Source organism: Osmia lignaria, chromosome 4 (genome assembly GCF_051020975.1).
Source record: "Osmia lignaria lignaria isolate PbOS001 chromosome 4, iyOsmLign1, whole genome shotgun sequence".
Taxonomy (NCBI): Eukaryota; Metazoa; Arthropoda; class Insecta; order Hymenoptera; family Megachilidae; genus Osmia; species Osmia lignaria.
In genome coordinates this window covers 10,793,763-10,815,333 of record NC_135035.1, presented here as the reverse complement: position 1 = coordinate 10,815,333, position 21,571 = coordinate 10,793,763, and the positions used below count along the sequence as shown (strand labels likewise).

Here is a 21,571-nt window from a genome sequence, read left to right as displayed (position 1 = left end):
GAAATTGTGGAAATAAAATAAATTACTTAGAACGGAAATTGGATAAATTAAATAATAACTCAGTTGCTTTTTTGAAATGATTTATTTAGCAAGCCGCATAAACTGGATGCAAGTGATTACAGACATTTATTTTAATCACTGTTATGTCTTATACTAATTTGGACCGATTCCGAAAAAAATAGAATAAAAGGGAATCAGAATTGTATCTTTTTGGTTGTCAGTATGAGGTGTGGTAGAAAAAATCTCATATATGTAAAGCGCAAAGACGTCTGTCCTTTAGTATCGGGGTCCCAGACACCCCAGATGCCATTATGACGGTGTGCAGAGTATCACCTGTGCATCGGGGTCCCCAACACCCCAGATGATATCCGGTTGGTAGGTAGAGACAGTGCTTTGGGGTTCCTAATACCCCAAGATGATATTAGGTCGGTATGCAGAGAGTTTCGGGGTCCCTAACACCCCAAGATGATTTCAGGCCGGTATGCAGAGTGATTTGGGGTTCCTAATACCCCAAGATGATATTAGGACGGTATGCAGAGTGCTTCGGGGTCCCTAATACCCCAAAATGATATCAAGTCGGTATGCATAGTACTTAGGGGTCCTTAACACCCCAAATCGATATCGGGTCGGTATGCAGACTGCTTCGGGGTCCCTAACACCCCAAAATGATATCAAATTGATATGCAGAGTGCTTAGGGGTCCTTAACACCCCAAAACGATATTGGGTCGGTATACAGAGTGCTTCGGGGTCCTTAACACCCCAAAATGATATCAAGTCGGTATGCAGAGTGCTTAGGGGTTCTTAGCACCCCAAAACGATATCGGGTCGGTATGCATAGTGCTTTGGGGTTCTTAGCACCCCAAAACGATATCGGGTCGGTATGCATAGTGCTTTGGGGTCCTTAGCACCCCAAAATGATATCAAGTCGGTATGCAGAGTGCTTAGGGGTCCTTAGCACCCCAAAATGATATCAAGTCGGTATGCAGAGTGCTTAGGGGTTCTTAGCACCCCAAAACGATATCGGGTCGGTATGCATAGTGCTTTGGGGTTCTTAGCACCCCAAAATGATATCGGGTCGATATGAATAGTGCTTTGGGGTCCTTAGCACCCCATAATGATATCAAATCGGTATGCAAAGTGCTTAGGGGTCCTTAACACCCCAAAATGATATCAAGTCGGTATGCAGAGTGCTTCGGGGTTCCTAACATCCCAAGAACAAGGAAACAAGGACAAGGACAAGTCTATCGTTTGTGATTATAGTTGCAAATAAAATTTTGATGATAAATAAAATTTATATTATTTATTTTATTCTGTCTTATATACGATGTTTAGTACATTAAAATTTATGTGTATCTCCCTACAGTTCTATTTAATAACATCTGTAGTTATCGTAGTTTTTAATATTTATATTGCCTAAGCATATATAGTCAAGATAATAATGAACAATTTCATATTAATCCAAACACAAACAGTGGTCAATATGCTGGTCCAAGGATTGCATATCTCGAAATGTGGAATCACATTTTGGGCATATAAATGTTGATACCAATGGAGGCACTAATCTACCCGCATTGCTCTGAAATTTAAATTATCAATTAATTTTAAGAATTAAATTGTATGTACAGAAATTACGTGAAAACTTACTTGATTTTCAGATATATTTCTATTAGGCGATAAACGAGTAATTTCTTGCTGTAATTTTGCATTGAACTCTATCTGTTTCTGTAAGTCCGTACTTAAATTATTTCGCTCATCTAATAACGATTCCTTAATTTTTCTCTCATGTTTGAAATCTTCTTCGTAAAGTTTCAATTGAGTTTGTAGCAAATTGGCATTTTCTAACTATATGGGGATAGAAAAGTATTATCATATTTGTTACTTTTAAAAATAAATAATTACTAATTTATACTTACATGCTGTACCATTTCCCTTTGTAATTCTTTAATACACAGCTCCTTCTTTTGTATACTCTCATGAAGAGTACCAATTTCTCCTACTAACTGACTATATTTTGCTTCAAACTTTGTTTTCTCAGCTTCTAATGTCTTTTTATAATGACTTTCGTAAAGTTGACTCTGTTGATCCAAAGATGACTTCTCTTCGTGTAAGCTTATTCTTTCTTGTCGCAAAAGTTCTTTGGAATCATTTAAATTTTTGTATTCTAATTCAAGAGTTTTTCTCTGGTCGTTTAACAAATTTTTCTCCTCTTCAAGCTTCTCTCTTTCCCTACTAAGTAACACTTTTTCTTCTTCCAGTAACTGTTTGTTTTCAGTGGTTTGCTTTTTTAATTCTGCAATGTTTCGTGCAGATTCAGAAGTAACACTATTTTTTATTGCTCCATCTTCAATATTTGTATTCATCGTTGTTTCTAATTCATCAACTATTGAATTACAATCCAATAGAATTTTCTGAAATTGATTTTGTACTGTACATGCGATTTTTATATCCTCGGAAAATTTCTGTTGTTCTTCAATAAACTTCTGATAACAATTTAATAACTGATCGTTAAATTGTTCAGAGTCCGACATTACATTACAAGAAATTTTGTTTCCTAACATTTGTGTGAGATTTTTCAGGTACTCTCCTATAACAGTGCACTGATTTAGCTGCTTATCAAAACAAGCTATTAGTTCTTGCGACTTATCATTGTAATCTTTGATTTTTGTAATATTTCGTTGACAGTACTTTTTCGGATTTACTGAACTTTTTATACAAAATTGTACAGGGGTAGTAATCTAAAAATGTTATATACTTAAGAAATCTTGTTAAAGAAATGATCTTTTACGCGAGCATCAAAATACTTACATGTTCTAACTTATGTTCAAGCACAACAATCGATTCTTTTAAAGAATTAATTTCCTTGTCTTTTTTCAGACACTGTTCACATTCCGCACATTTATTCATAGGCTTTGATTGTTCAGAAGTAGAATAATTAATAGGCTGATTAAAATAATTAGAATCAATGGACTTTGACATTAAAGCTTCCACTTCTAATTTTTTTATATTCAGCCTTTGTTCTTGGATTGTAGAAGTAGCCTGCATCAACTGAGAGCTCATTAAATTTGATATACTAACCAGTTTCCCAACATCAGAGGATAATTTTTCGCACTTAAGTTTTGAATTATCTAATTCATCTGTTAAAAGTAATACTTTCTCCTCGAGTTCATTTTGAGGAATAGAGTTTTGATTTTCTTTTATACCATTTTGAATACTGTTTATATTGAGAAGCTATAATCAAAAAATAATATTAAGTTAATATTATTAACAAAAGTAAAGTATAAAATAATACCATATAACCTACATCATATCCCATTTCCGTATTATTAGGTTGCTCGGAAGTTAGTTTCATTTTCAAATCAGTATTTTCCTTTTTGAGGTAATTTATTAACTCTCTAGTTTCAGCAAATTTCTTTTTATGATTTTGATGAACTTTCATGATTTCTTCCTGCCAATTGGACAAGGTATTAAACTGCTGTTTCATAGCTATGTTGTTCTGTTTTAATGTTTCTTTCAGCTTCGTATTTTCTTGCAGTAATTCATTTAGCTTTTTATGTACTTCTGTTGAATCCCATAATGCGATCATGGAGTTGTAATCCTGTAAACAAATAACAATTGTGATTAGTATAATTCTTTTACTTTAAATATTAATTTTTAGTTAAACAGACACATACAACAGACATACTCTTTTGCTGGATGTCAACATATGATGCAAGGGATGATGCTTGAATAGCATCCAATGAGTCTTTACCTAATACCACAAAGGATAATGTATCATCTGTGTCAACAACATTAAAACTTGTTAATGCAGCATTTGAATATGCAGATGTATCATCATCCAATTTAAATCTAGCCTTTCCATTATCTATGGTAAAACCAAGACTTTGTAAGTGACTTTCTGGTTCAATGTATCTTGAGTCAATGCTCAATGATTCGGTTGAGTTTTGGTTTTGTAACGAAGATTTTTTTGCTTCATTGGACTCCATGGTTGAGTATTAATCCGCATTGATATTAATCCAATGATCCCAATGTCCAACAGCACTGTAACAATTCACGTCAATCTGGTCAACTTATTAGTAATTTAAAAATACGAATACAAATCAGTTGAGAGAAAAATTTAAAATGTATATTTTCAAATGTAAGTTCGATTGCGAAATATCGAAAATTATAACATTTGGAATAATTTGAATCTTGAAGAAATTAACGAAAAAAGAAACAAAAGACAATCATATATTTTTAAGAGGTTACATCATAAACTTATTGTGATATAACGTTATCAATTGCATTAACAGATAAGATTACAAATTAGATTTAATAATTAATTGATACGTCGAACAGAATTTTCAAATCCTGTCTCAAACGTAGCTTAGACTTACCAAAATCATTGCCTTACTCATATGACGTCGTATACAAAGGATAGGTGCTGTAGTCACTGTGTTGACAAAATGATTATGGCATTGATGATGGCGCCACAATAGTAGCATTCGTAATTAGAGAATCGATGATTTTACTATGAATAGAATCATTTATATTATTGTTCACTTTCTATTTATTTAATACTTTAAATTTGTAAATCACCGCTCTTTTACAATTAATCCGTGTAGATAATGGTATTGTCTTCCTTTTTTTAAGTTTATGTTGTAAATTAAGGTACTTTAATGGTTTAATTTGTGTTAAAAACAATAGTTTTTGTAAAATAATTAATTTAATAAATTGAAAATGTTGTAAAAACTTAATTTTAACATGATTTTTAACACGGTGCCATTATCGATGCAGTACCATGCTCGGTACTGTATAAGAAATTAGGACATCATATGTAACAATAATTTTATGCATTATTTAATGGTGCAATCATAATCGTTGTACAAATAATGTACCAATTAATTATTACCATAATTTACAATTTTTTAAAAGACTTAAAAATTGTTGAATATCTCAATTCGATAGGAACAGCATAGAGCTTAAGAAGATTTCTTTATTGATAATTATATTAGCGTAACATTAATGGAATATTAGTTAATTATCACTTTTAGTGTCATTTTTATTAGTTAATTATCATAATGCGTGTACAATATGTAATCAGTGTTGATAATTAAATTCAAAAGACACGATTAATCAATGGAGTTCCCGATTAGTCATAGTTACAGCTTATCTATCAATTATTAAACGAGGATAATTAAATTTGCATATGTAATGCAAGGCGGATACTTGCATTTTCACGTGTAAAACCTTCAGGAAACATTTAAATGTTGTGAAACTTAAAATGAAAAGGACTTAAAAAGAATAATATTATAAATTTCCAATAGAACTACTTATGCAGTTTGTGTCACATAGAAAATCAGTCGACAAATGGTCCGATTAAACCGTGAAACAGGGCGAAGAAATAATCAAGCAATCGAGTATATTGTTGCAAATTTACCAATCTAATCTAAGATTTATTATTCTTGTCCAGAGTAATGTCTCATTATTATAGTCTGTCTATGAACTAGTTTATTTATAGATATTGCGCAAAGGATATCCATTCTGTCGTGACAGGGTGTTGCGTAAAGCTTACCATGCTGCTTACATGCACTTCAGGTTTATCGTATCAGGGATCACCTATGCAACCCACCTATGCAACCAGTTGTTTCTTCTAATTCTGATGTAAACAGGAGTTCGATTAACAGAAGGTCGATCTGTGGTGTTATTTCTTGTGTTAAAAATTATTTTAATTATGAATTGACTGGTGCATGCAATTAGAATAGGTCAAAGAAGAGCTTGGTCCTTTAAAAAGTGGACTCCCTTCATCATCCTAAAATTTTTAAATTCCAAAATTCTAAAATTCTATCTTACAATAGCTTTAAACATCGAAGTGTACATTTTAATACACCAGCCTTGAATCTTTTTCCGTGCTCTTTAACGACAAAAGAACAGAACTGCGTCCTCATTTCTTCGATAGACCGTCCCGTAAAATCAATTATCGAATCGACGACCTTCTGCGTCAAAAATACACCTTCTCCCCTTTTCAATAATCCATTGAATGCCCGTTCAACAATAGATACATGTACGTTCACGATCGCACGTTTTCTATCTTCCCTGTTCACGTGATCGGACTCTGTTTCCACGTTCATGATTTAAAGGAATACCGTGCGACGCGACGGTAGCGAACACTTGGAACAACTTGGCAATAAAATTCGAGACAAACGGAGCTCGATACGAGTCTCACAAATATCTCCTCTTTATTCCTTCATAAAATGGCTCGATTCAATAAAACGTCGCGTGTTAGGGGCAGAGAAACCGTCATAGAGAGAAAATCATAGACTGTTATAGACTTTTCCAAGAAAGAAAATAAGGACATTTTTCCATCGATTCCTTAAACCCTTAGGTACCATGATTCATTGTTAAAAATATAATGTACAGGACATGGCATGATTAAAATTGACCCTCCATCTTTTAGTTTTATCTCTATTATTTCATTTTTATTCGATCTACATCGGGTCAACTAGCACATTACTATATTTATAATAATTACCAAATTAGAGTAATTAATTACTAGCTGAATAAAAAATTTAATTAAATTAAATGAAAGGCTTTATTTGAAGATTTGAACACTCTTTTCTCCTCATTGTTTCGACAGATAGAGATTCAATCATGAAATCAATGAGAATGATATTAAAAAATAAAAGAAAAGAAGCAGATAGCAAGTTTTCCAATTAACCTGAGCCGCTGAAGAAACGTAATAAAGGGGGCAAACAGATAACAGGTAACTTATCCGACACCTAAAATACAACAGTTCAGTTGTTCTTATCGCGACTAATATATTTCGGATACACGGTAGGCTGGCCGATGTGTTAACAGTTTAAACTCGATGCCAGCAATATTATCAGCACGTTAGTTTAACAGTCGAAACTTTTGGCAATAACGAACTCGAGGTATTATCAACTATCGACGCAAAACTATGAACAAGTTCCTGCACGTACCTGTAATATCGTTCCCCTTAAACAATAATCTATGAATTTTTATTGTTTAAGTTAAAATGTTTGTTAAATGTCTTTTTTTGTTTCCAATTTTATATCAAAATTCCAAATTTGTGTGCTGATGATAATTGTAAATTCCAAATTCTTATTTTTATCAAGATTATAAGAAGATTCATGAATTTCTGATTGTAAGTCACCATAATAATTGAACGCATATATAGATTTATCGTGTTCAAAGGGTTAATGTATTTATAAATAGGTATATGGAGCAATAATGATTTAAATATCATGGTGTTTGAATATTAAATGTAGGGCTTTGTAATTATAAAGCCGATAATCTTTCATGATTGTAAACTGTAGATTATCGTTTGAAAATAAGTACCCTTATCCTGAACACGGTACGTAATTCTGATGTATGAAGGTACAATCCTATAAGCCCTAACAGACAAGTTCACCGTGCTCCCCCTCCGCAAACGCGATGCCTTTGATGGATTAATTAATTAATTGCCTGGGGTAAATTCATATTTAAATGGAAGCAATTCGCTGAATCGTCGTTGATCGTACTCCTGTATTATTTTACTAAGGATGCTTAAAGACCGTTTAATAGGATCATTAGTTTAACCCTCGGACGGCGGACCATGGACAGAACCCCAATTTTAATTTAATTTTGTATTCCATACTATTGTATTTTCATTTTCTAAAATTTATCCTGTTCCTTTAAAAATTATTTTTTTAATTAATAAAGAAATGATGAATCATTAAACCGACTATTCTAGAAAGCAAAAATTGATGTAAGAAAACTGTTTTCCATATTTTTATGAATATATAATAGATATACAAAGTTTCTCAAGTTATACTTGTTTTGAATTATCTAAATATTTTTAATTTCTATATGCATAATTTCAAAATATTGAAAATAAGTATCTCAAGTCTGAAGTGTAAAATTAATTAAATCCCCTCGGATTTATTTGATTTAACGCGAGTGTACAATTTCTTATTGACTTTCAAGTATAAAATTACATTCTCTCAATTACATCGGCTTTAACCAGCCTGTTATTGATTTATACACGTAGGAGGAAGCCTGACACTGACGGAAACCAGATCCTAACGCTTGACTTGATTTATTAGTCTTTCCAAGACCTGTCTAACTTCATTGCTAATCTTAGACTAACCGATTCTTGAACGCATCCCTTGTGGCTACCAGTTTTCCAGCAGGAAAGTTTAATTTTAAATCGAATCATTTATTACGATTTTCGTGAGAGCTAAATTCGTCAACAAATTATATTTATATATCTGGTGGGATACTTAAATATGCGTCAAACTGAGAAACATAACTTAATTTTGTAATTTTAATGGAAGATATTTAAGGGAGTTGGAAATTTAGGATTACAATAATTTTTATTTAATAAAACAATTTTTTAAGATTTTTATTTACATTATTATATTTAGAATTATCGATATAGGCGACTGAATATTGGATATTCGCTAATGAACAGTATTAAGCTAAAAATCAGTTGATTCATTATGTAGTAGTTTCTATTGAATCTTCAACTTTGGGTTAATATTTTTTATCCATTAGTTGACACAAAATAATTTTATTTATTATATTGAGGACAATAGTTTAATAATACTTTATTTTTCAAGATGATACAGCATACGGTTCTTCCATTATCACGATTCACTGCTGATTCCAACGCACTCACACACCTGAAACTTTGCTCACCTTTGTTTTCTCAAAGTAAGAGAGCACGAGGGCCAGGTAAAAAGCAAATTTCAGGCGTAAGAGTACTGTCGAGGATGCTTCGTTACAACCTAAATATTTATTCCCGTTTCCTGCAGACATTTAATTTCCATTATATTTAACATATTCATTACAAGCACTAATAAATTCCTTTCTTTGTTATAAGAAAAAAAAAGTATAGTAGAATTTTAGACCATGCATGACCTGCAAATAAATTTTTGAAATAAGGAATTCTTTTATCACTTAATGCTACATGTCTTTTTGAAATTAAAGAAAAACTTTACCTAACACTCTCAGCACAGATGTCGTCATAAGACGTCAAGCCTATAGATCGAATGTCATCATAAGACGTCACCCTCGATATGGCAGAGTCCTAATAAAAATATTAACCAATTTACCGAGCAATAATTTAATTTGCTCCATAAACCATGACGATAGACTGCCACGAACACACCTGAAACTTTGCTCACCCAAACGACCAGATACGGGCAGAGCAAAGAGTCAGGCCCGCCCGTAACGTTCGGCTCTTATGCCCTTCTTCTCGTGTTCTTCTTTCACCGATTTCCCCAATCGTGTTCCCGTGTCACCGCGAGAACATTGGAAGCATTGAGAAAAGATCCAGAAGCAGGTGGGACGAGTGTCACCGATAAGACAGGGACCTCGAGAGCCATTAGAGGGGCTATAGGAAAATAGGGTGCCGGATAGAGGAGAATGAAGGAAGAAAGAAGTGAAGAGCGCAGAGAACTCCGAAGCTGCACTCAGCTATGACGACCAAGGAATCAAGACCGTTCACGGTTCATCCTACTTTCGATTCTTTCTCCTTTTTTTTTCCATCCAGACGTCACTCGAATCTTCCATTGTTCATGGTCCGGCTGAAACAGAACGGAAAGGAATGATATTTACCAACTGATTTTAAATATTTCATGGAAATTCTTTGAACAGAAGGAACAAAATTTCTTTTTTTAAAATAAATGTTATTTTTCTTTGATTTAATTTTTAAGGCAATGTTTAAGATTTTTTAAATTTGGATACTTTATGCATTTAATAATTACGAGTTAAACGTTATTTAATTTTATTTAGATTAAATTTTAATTTTTAATTAAAGTGTGAGTTTACCAATCAAGGGGGTCATGAAAGGTTTCATGGATCCAGGGTCTTGGAAATTTGAATCCGCTCCTGACCATGTTCTCGAAATCAGGTATAAATATCTTCCTCTGTACCGAGAAAAGTGATGCAAATTCTATTTCCACGAAGAACAAAAACAAATAACGATAATAATAAATCTTGAATCAACAGGAATTCTCCATCAGAAAGTTTACACATCCACGAAAGTGTAAGTTTCCTGGTTAATTGCTAATTATTTCTAAACAAGTTTCTATCCCCTGGAAAGTGGCGGATTAATATCCATGGATTAATCTGAAATTAGATTGATGTTTAACAGTCTCTCGGATACATTTAAGTTGCTGTTAAGTGCACTTACGAGGATGGCTGTTAACACCGCGCACCATAAAGTATAGTAATCGGTTTAGTGGCACTCGCTCACGGTCGATCAGGTATTTACTAAAGTGCATGTAACAATGCGATTACATATGGTTCTAACACAAGAGGAATGAAATGCTAACATCATTCTTATAGGATTTCATGGAAACAAGATATTAGAATCAGATCTAAACATTTTCAAAATGTAATTGGAAAATTCATATCTTTTTCAAAGATTAAGTATTCCTGATAATCTAATGAGAAAATACTCATAAATTCTACTTAAATTATTCAACATGTTCAACATAGAGGCATCCCATGCGATTTTCCATTAATATCTCAATCAACTATGCAACCAACTTCCATCAATCATTTTTTCAAGTAATCAATAACACCTTGCGTAGGACTCGTGAAAATAATATTTCCGTCAAACTTACACGGATTAAGATTTCTGGGATTCACAGTCATCAAACCTTGATTTATGTCTAAATGTCTAAATGATGGTTCTCAAGCGTGACATCTTCAGAGCCGTGACCTAATGAAATAGGACAGAACTTTTCCACGAATCTGATATTTTTCATAGATACGTATCTGGTTATCCAGTCGTACAAGGTGGAAGCATGGAGAGTTGCATCGTGAAAGAGGCTCGCAATCTCAAGATACAGGCTGTCAGAGGGCAAACTCGGTGTCCAGAAGAGGAAAGAGTATAGCATTACGGTCTGAGATGTCAGTGACCGGAGCATAACCCCAAGATAGTTTCACCATTACCAACCTCTTCCTTCGGCTTGCTCCTTTCTGTCGGCCTGTACAACCGTTCGCTCCACAACACCTGAGTGTCTCCAGTTGCAAATGTTCGTGTCAACGAGCTGCTTTCCACCAGGATATCTTCTCCTTCTCGAGACGAAACGATTCGTTTCTATGCTTTTGCTGCCTCTACTACCGTACTGCCTCGGTAACCTTATTGGTTCACTTGCTTTCTCTATTCGTACAATTTTGCAATCGAAATTCTCCTGAATAGACTGCTTCATCTTTTTGGAACGTTTTACCTTTATTTTTTGGTTTGATGAAGAGAGAGAAATTTTAAGTTTCATTGCAATATGATTAACAGTCATAATTTTAAATTGCAACAATTGTTAAAATAATAATTTAAAGGCATCAGTATTTCAGTATCTTGAAGAGAAGAAAAAACTGCATTGAATAATGCATTCAGAAGTATAGTTTTATTTAAAAGAAGAAGATGCACTTTTCTGATGCACCGATGCACAAAAATGCATGTCTCTAATTCTAATTTTACCCTGTACAAAATAAGTGATCACCGTGGTATTTTTAGAAGACGATGGATGTATCATTCTCAGGAAATTAAATTGTTAACTGTATTTAATGTATAAATAGAAGAGAATAAAGAAGAATTACTCTGCATTGTATACAATGTATCTTTAGACGATACCTTTCCCTTCTAATTAAAGAGTAATGCTACAATTAAATATAAAATTCTTTCAGGAAATGCAGTATTGGTTTCTGCACGCTTTTCCTTGAACAATGAATTAACATAATTTTTTCCCAGAGAACGGAATAATAGTATACCATCAATTGTTCATCTGAAATATTATTTAATTCAACGGTGTAAATATAGAAATTAATTAATAATAAAAATGGTAATGAATTGTTGCATTATGATATATTTTTCAGATCTTCTACTAATATAAATAGGTTAATATTGATTGAATATTTGTAATAATTTCGAAGAGTATACCTTTCATATATTTTACATAATTTTCTCCAAGTTATAAGACAAAACCATACAATTGGATGTGATTCTGAATACAAAACAGTTTATAAATCTAGATCCTTAAACCAACAGTTATGGAAATATAGTTAATCATATTTGCAAATTTTGTCCCATTTTCATAAATCTTGATCTTATAAATAAATTTTTATCTCCGGAACTGTTATTCTTATGGACCTATTCTCCTTCTCATTATACTCAGGCAGATTTACATATTCTTTTTCTAGGAATTCTAGAATTAAAAAAAAAATATCTTTGTTCTTAGGTTTGATAAAACCAATTTGATAATAAAATTATTTAAAATGTATTATCGTTGCTTTTACTTTTTTATATAAGATTGATGTTAAAGTTGATTTATTATATATTTGTTTATGTTTTAAGTTCACATGGGAAATTCACGTTTTCAGTTTAATTAGATTCGCGATTTTCATTAGCGCGATCGTGGCCAGTTTAAATGAGGGATGAATCGTGCAGTGAGTTGATTCCAGTTCGACTGGGGGATTCACGATCGATCTACGAGCAGAGCTTTTGAATGCTTAATTGAAATTCGCTGGTTAGAATGATGAGAAGATGCAATTTTCTACGTGCACTGATTAATTATAGTGCCTGCTGGAGAATTGCAATTAAGTGGTAGCTGGAAGTTTAGAAAACTTTTAGAATATCATTAAGTTTATATAAAGAAACTTCTTTTTGCAAACATCATTATCGTTACAAATTACTATTTTACACTGTTTGCGTTTGCAAACAGCCCAGAAATGAAGTTATGAGTATTTAATATTGCTTTCGATTTTTCATTACAATTTTTAAAATTTATATTATTTTCAATTTTTATCAATTTCATGTAGGTGATAACGAATTTAATAAAATATAAGTGAATTGAGTTACATAATTTATGGTGCTAAAGCTGTAGCCCAACCTGTTTCGTGTTACGTGTAACATGGTAAGAGATTCGATCTAGTAATTGGCATACTTTATATCACGTTACTTTCATACTAATATCATCTCGTGCATACTAATAAGGATCATATAAAATTACATTCAATTTGTGATATATATTTTTATCGTTTAAAAGATAGAAATACATTTTTATAAATATTAACAAGACAATATATTCCCTTTGTGGATTGAGTGTGAATTATTCATTTGCAAAATAATTTATTGGTGCATCAATGCTGTAAATAAATTCATAAAAAATTCAGAGATTACTTTATTATTCATAGATGAGTGGACTTTTATTAAAGCTGAAAACAATCTTTTAATTTACATTTTTATTTTATTTTAATGCCAATATTTTACTCATAATAAATATAAAAAATAAATTTAAGTTATGTAAGCTGGCAATTTAAAAAGCTGAAAGTTTCAAATTAGATACATTAAAATTATAGAAGTTCAGGATGAATTCTACTTAATATTATTAAGGAACAGCTTCAAGAAAGCTAAATTGAACTTTCCTTAATAACTCGAACAAATTCCTACTTTGAAAGCATTAAATGGATTCACGAAGTTATACTTCATAACTCTGAAGACGGTAAAATAAATTACGAGAAACTTGTAATTCAAAATGTTCAGAGAGCTTTCCAAATCAAACAGTAAAACAGCATTTGCTTTTGATTTTAGAACATAAGGACAGTGGTAAGTACTTTCCTTTATATTTTCCTTCAACGCATAGCGACCGAAAGGAGTAAAAATTAAAAAGAACTCTCTAAAATTAATTAAACCAATGGGATTGACTTCAGGTTCGGTAGACTTGTTGCGAAGGTAATCTTTACTATTTCATGGTGTTTCGTATCCCACCTCTGGTATCATCAAATTAAGCTTAACTATGAACCGTGGGATGATCGTGACGAGGCGTATCAGTATTAGTGGGATCGATAAATAGGGAATTGTCGAATCGGTGCATGATAAAGGGTAACGACCGCAGCCAGTTTGGCAGCGTTCGTGAAAGCGGCCTTTCTTCGAAGCGACGTAGCCGGAATCATGCGATGACGGGGGCGATTATGAGCAGCGTGCCAGCGATGGAAGACAGTGTACGCTTTCATTTGGTATGCGTAGGTGCGTACCAACGAAAGAGGGTCATAGAGAAGCGCCAGTCTGCCTGGCTGCAGGATGAAGAAGGAAGAGATCCAACATTAAAAATAAAAAAAGTGAGAAGAAACCAAGGAATGAGAATGAATGGAGACGAGTTAGAGAAGAGGGTGAAAGAGAAGAGGAATGGTAATAGGGAACAACGTATGAGGCGAGGAATGCGAACAGTAAGAGAGACGAGGATTACGTCAGGCCCTCGATTTAAATGCCTGGCATTGCTGAAATTGGTTCGAAATGACCTCGAGACTCGCCGTCGTCTCTTTATCTAACCCTCTTCTGTCCATAACCAGACACCGTGAGGTGCTCGTCCGGATAAAAAGGTGAGACGCGAGTCGGGGATACCCGGGAACAAAGAGGAACACACCGGTGAAAAGGGAGTATGAAGAGGGTCCGGGCAAACATTCGTAATTACACGATCATTTAATATGTTCCGGGATCTCACTGGCCGCTTAACGCGCCCCGCCAAAAACTAAACTGAATACGGCTGTTAACGGACAAAAGGAGGGGTGAACTGTGGCCGACAGCAATTCCCGAAAGTTTCGGGATTAAACGAAGGGAAAGAAAATGGATTTAAAAATCGGGAAATTTAAGCTGGACGGAAAAAACACCATTGGGAATACACCGGTGGTATGGCACCTAGGATTCTGCAAATTGCGAGCGGTTACAAACAGAGAAAGAGAAATTATCTTTTATAAAGGATGATGCGCTCGGTTTAAATGATTAGGGGACGATGTTGTACGGTTAATTTGAGGCAAACGAAAAATGGCATTGTGTATTTAAGTTGGTAATATTTTGGAGGGAAGTGCTGTAGCATTTAGTTTAATTGGTTTAAGAAAATGACACTTTAAAATTTTTTTCTAGTCAATTAGTTTAACTAGTTAAGTACAAAACAGTTTTTAATTTTCCTATTATTTTAATTAATTGGAGCCATCAAATGAATATTATATCCTTATAAGCCGAATGCAAGTTATCTGAACGCATGATCAACAGTAATACAATTAAACCCTGCTAATTAAACACAATTCATCAGGAAGAATTCACAGGCCTTAATACTGTCGTGGATAGGTGATGAGTCGATGTAATAAATTAAATTAAAAGCAGACACTAAGGATTCACGCCCATGCCACGCCTCCGTGATACCAGACGCTAAACAGAAATAAATCATGGGAAAACGATGATTTATGTTCCGGGGACGATCGTTAAAAATGCCTTGGGAAACCTCTTTGAGACTTGAAGGGATCAATAAATCTACTTTGTACCCTACGTAAGTGTAATTATGGGGCACATAAATTCTTATATTATAAAAGATTGCTTTGGGCTTCATTCACACTTCTCCACGTGCAAATAATATTTCAAAATATTTTTTGTAATTGTAATTATTCTTAAAAATACCTTAGATTATTTTTTCCCAAATAAAATAGGCTTTTTCAAAAAATACCATTTGTGTCATTATGTTCTTTAAGAAGAAAGAATAAAAAGGGATGCTTATTATGCAATAAAGGATGAACGAAAAAAATTAAAGGGAGCTCCCGTAGCTTGGTAACAAGTCCGAGGTTCATCGTAACATGTAGAAAGGAACGAATGATACTGACAGGGAGGAGAAAAAAAAAAGAGTATAAGGTGAAAGAACACGAAGAGACAAATGGGGATTTGCTTGGAAAGTTTCAATGAGAATAAACGAAACTGTGCGCCCTTTCGTTCGGTCGCGTGAGCATTTTTTCCATCCGTGTGCGTGTACAAGGATGCGAGAGAAAAGAAGAGTTCTAGAATGGAGAGACAACAGAAAAAGGGAGTACGAGCAAGAAGCACTAAATCTAATTGCCCAGCGACGTCGTAGAAAACGAACGACGAGACACTCTTGTTCCATATTCTCATTCTTTTTTTTTTCTCATTTTTTTATTTTCAAACATATTGTTTTAATAATCCACTCGATTATTTTGAATAGCAATTGTTAATTGCTAAACCGTTTCAATTCTCGTGAATTTTTAATATAAATTAAATTATCTTCATTAATATTGAGAGAACAAAGCACCTTTCCAGAGCAGCCAACGTGCTAATAGCTCTAGTAAAGTAGCTCTAATACGTTAACTGCCACAGTAGAAAGAGTCATACGTAGTATGGCAGATGATAATATGGTTTATTAACACATGGACTGCCAAGTGAAAATGACCATACTCATAGTATAGCAAACTATAACCAGAATTACTCAGAATATTTTATTTTTATTTCCCATTTGGAACTTTTCATTTGCTACCCTTAACTTAATTCATGACCCTCGTCACTGATAATATCTCAGAATAACCATCTGGTTAATGACTGATAATACCAATTTTCCCATCGCTAGAGCATCGACTAGATTAACCACGATGAGGAGGAACGTTCAGAATCGCGATGACGATGATGGTAGCTGAAGCAGACTACTGGTAGGCGGAAGTGGGCTTGACCTACTTCGATCGTGGCAACAAAGAAAAAAGTAAAAAAAAAAAAGAAGAAGTCTCGACAGTTCCTCCGGGGTCATGAGCCGCGGACTCAGGGAATTAAAACTTGTTCCTGTTGGTTGCCTTAGCAGGCGCCAACAAGAGTCACGTGTGCCTGCTGTGTGATTCCCCTCGTGTACACGAGCATCTTCTTTTTTTTTTTGCTCCTTTAAATCCCATCTGCATTTAATTTTCTTGCTTCCTCGAAGCATCCCCCCCCCCCCCCCCCCCCCATCCTGCTTTTCAATCATTTAAATGGCTTGCAGAAAAACGCAACATCCCCGGATCTTCGTGCTAGCGATTATGTTAAAGTTAATTAGTTGAAGGATTTACCTTCCCCTTTTTTGAATCCTTGAATGTTCTGTGTTAGAGAGATTAGTCTACAAGTGGAATTATTGTAGTGAATCTTTCATAATAATTTAGCAATAAAAATTGCAAATTAATGAAATTGAGAATCTTCAAATCGAGATATTGAAATGAAGTGGATTTAATTGATGTGTCAAGGGCACTTAAATATTTTTAGTACTTAATTAACGAAGGAGTTTTAAATATTTGATCGTAAGTATGAATGAATACGAAAAGGTTCTCTGACGTTTCTTTACTTTCTTTTCCAACTCTGTTACTTTCACAGCTTTTCCTGGGAGCTACACGCATAGTGAGCAAAGGTAATACGTATCTTTGATGTACGTATATTTCGGTGCTTTTTAATTTTATTTATACGCCTTTGCAGTTTGTCAACGATTAAATTAATTTGAGACACGTTTTTTAAAGGGTAAATATAAAATGAAGGGTTTGAAAAAAAAATTAAATCAGCAGTGATATTATATTAATAATATTTTTTGTACGAACGATTTAATTTATTAATAAATAACAATTAGATGAATAGAGGTCGATAAATTTCTATGGGCAATTGGTTGAAGCTTCCAAGTCAACTAACACATTACCAAATTAAACCATCCATGTGTGAATAGTATATGAATCACTATAGCAAAATTCTATTATTCTCTTATGAACAATGATCCTATCTATCTGACTGGAAACAATATCATTAAGTATTTAGGAATATATCTAATGGCAGCAATGAACTATTATGAATTAACAGAATCATTAAAATTATAATTGAGGTTTTCGTTCTTTGAATTATTAAAATCATAATTGAGGTCTTCATTAACAGAGTAATTAAAATTCTAACTGGAACTTTCATTATTATCTAGAATTAATAGTAAAATTATAATTAGCATTATCAGCATTAGGATTATTAGAACATTGACCAAGACTATTCTTATTAGAATAATAATTAGTATTTCCATTATTAGAACAACTGGAGCTGTAACTGGTACCTTCATTATTAGGATTATTAAAATTCTAATTAAGATTTTCATTAATTAAAATTAGAATTTTCATTATTAGAACTGTTAGAATTACACATAACTGGAACCTTTTATTACTAGAATAATAATTGCTACTTTGTAATTAAAATTATTACGATTATGACGCCCCTTAATCCTGCTCTTCTCTAATATCATAATCAAAATCCTAGTAACTAGATTTCTTTATTTATAATTTCTGTGTTTTTAGGGCTGAACGTGTAAATACTTCTTCAGACCCGTACGAGCGATAAGAATAATTAAATAAAATGGATACCACCATTGGTTTGCAAGATTCATTCCGAAACAATTCCAACTTTCATCGAATTTCATTGTATCATCATCTCGTTCACGAGTCCGCAACATTTCGTCTCGGTTACAGAGCACCCACGCCATAAATCACCACGTAACACGTAGCTAAACGTTCGCCGTAGCGGTAGACAGAATGCACACACCGTAGGAATGGTTCCCGACTTGTTTCATTTTTTCTTTTTTTTTTTCAAAGAAGTTTCGTGTTCTTGCGCGGTGAAAGAGCCCATTTGTTATTCTCAATGCCGCACGAAATCGTGGACGTAACACGCGTTACGCTTCTACGCGGAGACGCAAGAACACGTCCATTATTTTCCGTTTAGATGCGCGGCCCGGAATAGATAAGAAGACGGCCAGGACAAAACGAAAACCCCGACTGACGTGTAAATTTTAAGTACTTCCCATCCCTCCGCCACCCCAACGTGAATTCAAACTTATCTTTCACCGTTTCAGGACCCACCCATTCTTCACTTCCTTCTTTATCCACTGAATTTCCATTTTAGCTTTGACTTTTCTAGGGAAACAGTAGAGGAAAAAGAAGAAGTCACTTTTTTACCTTTAAAATTTCCAAATTTTTAAATATCCATACTTGGAAATTAAAAAATATCTAAATATCTAAACTTGTAAAAATCATGAAGAGACTTTGCCATCGTTTAGCAATGAAAAATTTTTCCACCCCCGTGAAATATCACTGGAAACGCACAAGGGGTGTCTATATGAGGGGGTGGTTGCCACGGTGAAGTTTCTCGCATAACTTAATTCTAATTTTCAACGAGGAACCAGCTTAAGCGAAAATAATTCACCGGATATTTTCGAATAAATTTGCCACACGCAACGGAACCCCTTGGTGAAAAAGGGGCGGCGAGGAAGTAAAAAAAGAGAAAAAGAGAGCCAAGGCGTTAAGCTTTTCCACGGGGTATGTAAATTATGCTCTTCTTACAGGCCGTTCCACGGCAGTTTTCACTCTATCCGAACCTGGCCAACGGCCTGTATTTATGTTACGAGTTATTAAGAGAAAGTTTCAAGTTTTATGTCGACTAAACGTCCCACACTCTGTGTGTGTGTGTGTGTTTTAGAAGAGCGGTATGGCTTTGAACGATATTAAGGGTACTCTCATTAAATCACTGCAAAAATGGGTCACTTTTAGGATTTTATTTGAAGAAGCTGAACATCATAGAGATAAATGATGGTAATTATGGGGGTGTATCTCTTTGATTTCAAGGGCTTTAATATATTGATATTCTGAATATAATAAGCACTCCGCTTTAATTTTAAAAATATGTACTAAGTATTTTTAATAATATTGCAATGTTTGAATGTGTTTTTAACCCCCAGATCGAATAGAACAAGAAATTTCGTTTCAATTCGACTTGAATGATTCCACCGAATACGTGGGGAAACTCCAACAATCTGAAATTCTATGATAGCATTTGAATCGATGAATTCATTTGTGGTTTCAAGAAATGAAAACAATGTTTCGAAATGGGATACAGTATCTATAGTAATAATCTTTCTTTCTGAAAATAGAATCGTTTGGAATATTGGAAATTGTGATTGATATTTATTTTATTCTATCACAGTAAAAAAAAAATATTAATTGAAAAAGTACCATGGCCTACTATATCTCATATGAGAATAATTCAATAAAACCTGAAAAAATAAAACACCTGCTATATTAACCATGGATCTATAATCTATAGAAAATTTCCCCAAAATTTCGAATTTGACAAATATCATTAGGTGGTCCAAAACTTTTGGGCAGTAGTGTATAAAGAGGCTCATTCAGTAGATTCTCTGACGTTCAGTTCACCCGATGCCCTTTCCGTCCCTTTTTACCTTCCCCACCTTCCTGTATGTTCCTTTTACGCGTAGGGCTTCTTACGTATCGGCGGATCATTGTTATCGACAGGAACGAAGGCGCAAAAGAATCCGGAGGTCGAGCACCGACGCGTTTGCGGTATTCCTTTACGATCGTACCACCCTTTAATCCTATCTGCCGAAGAGATCGATCGATTTTGCCAAAAGCAAGGGGGATCGAAAGAGCTGAGTCACTCGAAAGACATTCGATAGCGGTTCCAGAGGGATGACGGGGTGATTCTGAAGCCTCGTTTTTGAAGTACCCACCGATGAACTGCCTTCAGACTAGGACTTTTCTTACGCTTATCTTTCTTGTCCCGTTCTTCTTCTTGCTACCGATGCAATTCAATGGCAATTCAAACCGCTTTTCTGTCGCATCGTGAGAAGATGTTTGGAAGATACCCTTTTAATCTCTTTCGAGACAGTGTAATTTCAATTATTTATGGTGTTCTTGCTGCTTTTTGCGTGGAAAATAGATGGATAAAGATTCATTAAGGAAAATGAAATATTTTAAATTAAATGTATGGAACAGGGATGATACTGGGGGTTGATATTACAATATCAAACTTACAGGTTCAGATTTCTTTATGAGAAGGAAATGAGATATTTTAAATTGTCCATGTCAAATAAAAAAGGAGAATACACTTTGGAAAGGAAACAGGGCCAACATCCTGTTTAAACGTATTTCCGGAAGGTTACTGCTATCAAATCGCACGAGCCTGCGGTTTCGATGCTCTGCTGCTTTTCTGTTCTTACCACCATCGTCGATGTCATCATCGTCATCCCCTTCCTTTGTCTTTTATTCTCTCCTCCATAACGGTACTTTGTCGAGAAATGACGTCGAAGTCATTTTTCCTTTGATTTTCTTCTTTTCGATTCTTTTACCTTACTTTAAGCGTTTCCATTTCACTGGAGAACCGTGTCCTTCTGGCACAATTAGGTTATTCGTTTTTGCCATTGTAGACCACCATAGAAAATTGTGCTCTTCTGCAGTAGCTCTACTGAGACGAATGTAACAGTTTATTTCACTCTTTCTCTTTTTAATACCTGAATTGCAGGAATTATTCCTTTTCTTTTAATTGGCCGAGTTTTAATCCCACATTTTTTGGGGTGCCAAATGCACCCTGACCTCTACCCTACTTCTACCAAGAAATACACGCATAAAAATCATTTACCATAATATTATCCCATTAAAAAAACCTTCCACTATAATCAAATCTTTTTCTCCTTCCAACGAGAAAACTCTCGAAAAGAAAAATGGCCACTTCGTTAATCAAGGCACTGGGAACACCAGTTAGCAGAATAAAAGTTTGGACAGTGGTACGGAACAATTTTCCAGTTTAAAAACAGTTGAAATATCTGCGTATGACTTGGACGTAGCCGGAACTTGTTTACTTCCTTTCCCCCAGCGTTAACTTATAAACTTTATTTCCCCATAGCTCGCCCTACGCTCCGACCACGGTTCACCGAAACTCACCGTAGATGCCATCAGTTCTTAATTAAAATGCAACCGTCG

The 21,571-nt window shown here is 34.2% G+C and overlaps 1 protein-coding gene and 1 long non-coding RNA gene across 4 annotated transcripts in view; both read right to left on the bottom strand.

Annotated features, from left to right (window-relative positions):
- Positions 1 to 1,305: 1,305 nt before the first annotated feature.
- LOC117603281 (uncharacterized) lies at positions 1,306 to 4,521 on the bottom strand. 2 transcript variants are annotated; one of them, XM_034322270.2, is made up of 7 exons: positions 4,375 to 4,521; positions 3,673 to 4,039; positions 3,303 to 3,596; positions 2,807 to 3,229; positions 1,915 to 2,736; positions 1,646 to 1,843; positions 1,306 to 1,577 (listed from the first exon to the last, which is right to left on the bottom strand). In XM_034322270.2, the coding sequence occupies exons 2-7, from the start codon at positions 3,982 to 3,984 to the stop codon at positions 1,455 to 1,457; spliced, it is 2,172 nt and encodes a 723-aa protein (XP_034178161.1). In that variant the 5' UTR covers positions 3,985 to 4,039; positions 4,375 to 4,521; the 3' UTR covers positions 1,306 to 1,454. The 2 variants fall into 2 exon arrangements, with proteins under 2 accessions (XP_034178161.1, XP_034178162.1); XM_034322271.2 differs by lacking the exon at positions 4,375 to 4,521 and having other exon boundaries at positions 3,684 to 3,879.
- Positions 4,522 to 7,891: 3,370 nt separating this feature from the next.
- Positions 7,892 to 21,571, bottom strand: part of LOC117603249 (uncharacterized) — a 46,730-nt gene continuing 33,050 nt past the window's right edge. The window contains exons 3-4 of one of the 2 annotated variants that reach the window (XR_004581171.2): positions 9,150 to 9,567; positions 7,892 to 9,068 (exon numbers count right to left, since the gene is read on the bottom strand). This is a non-coding gene — a long non-coding RNA (uncharacterized LOC117603249). The remainder of the gene's footprint in view (positions 9,069 to 9,149; positions 9,568 to 21,571) is intronic. The other variant, XR_004581170.2, reaches the window with a different exon arrangement.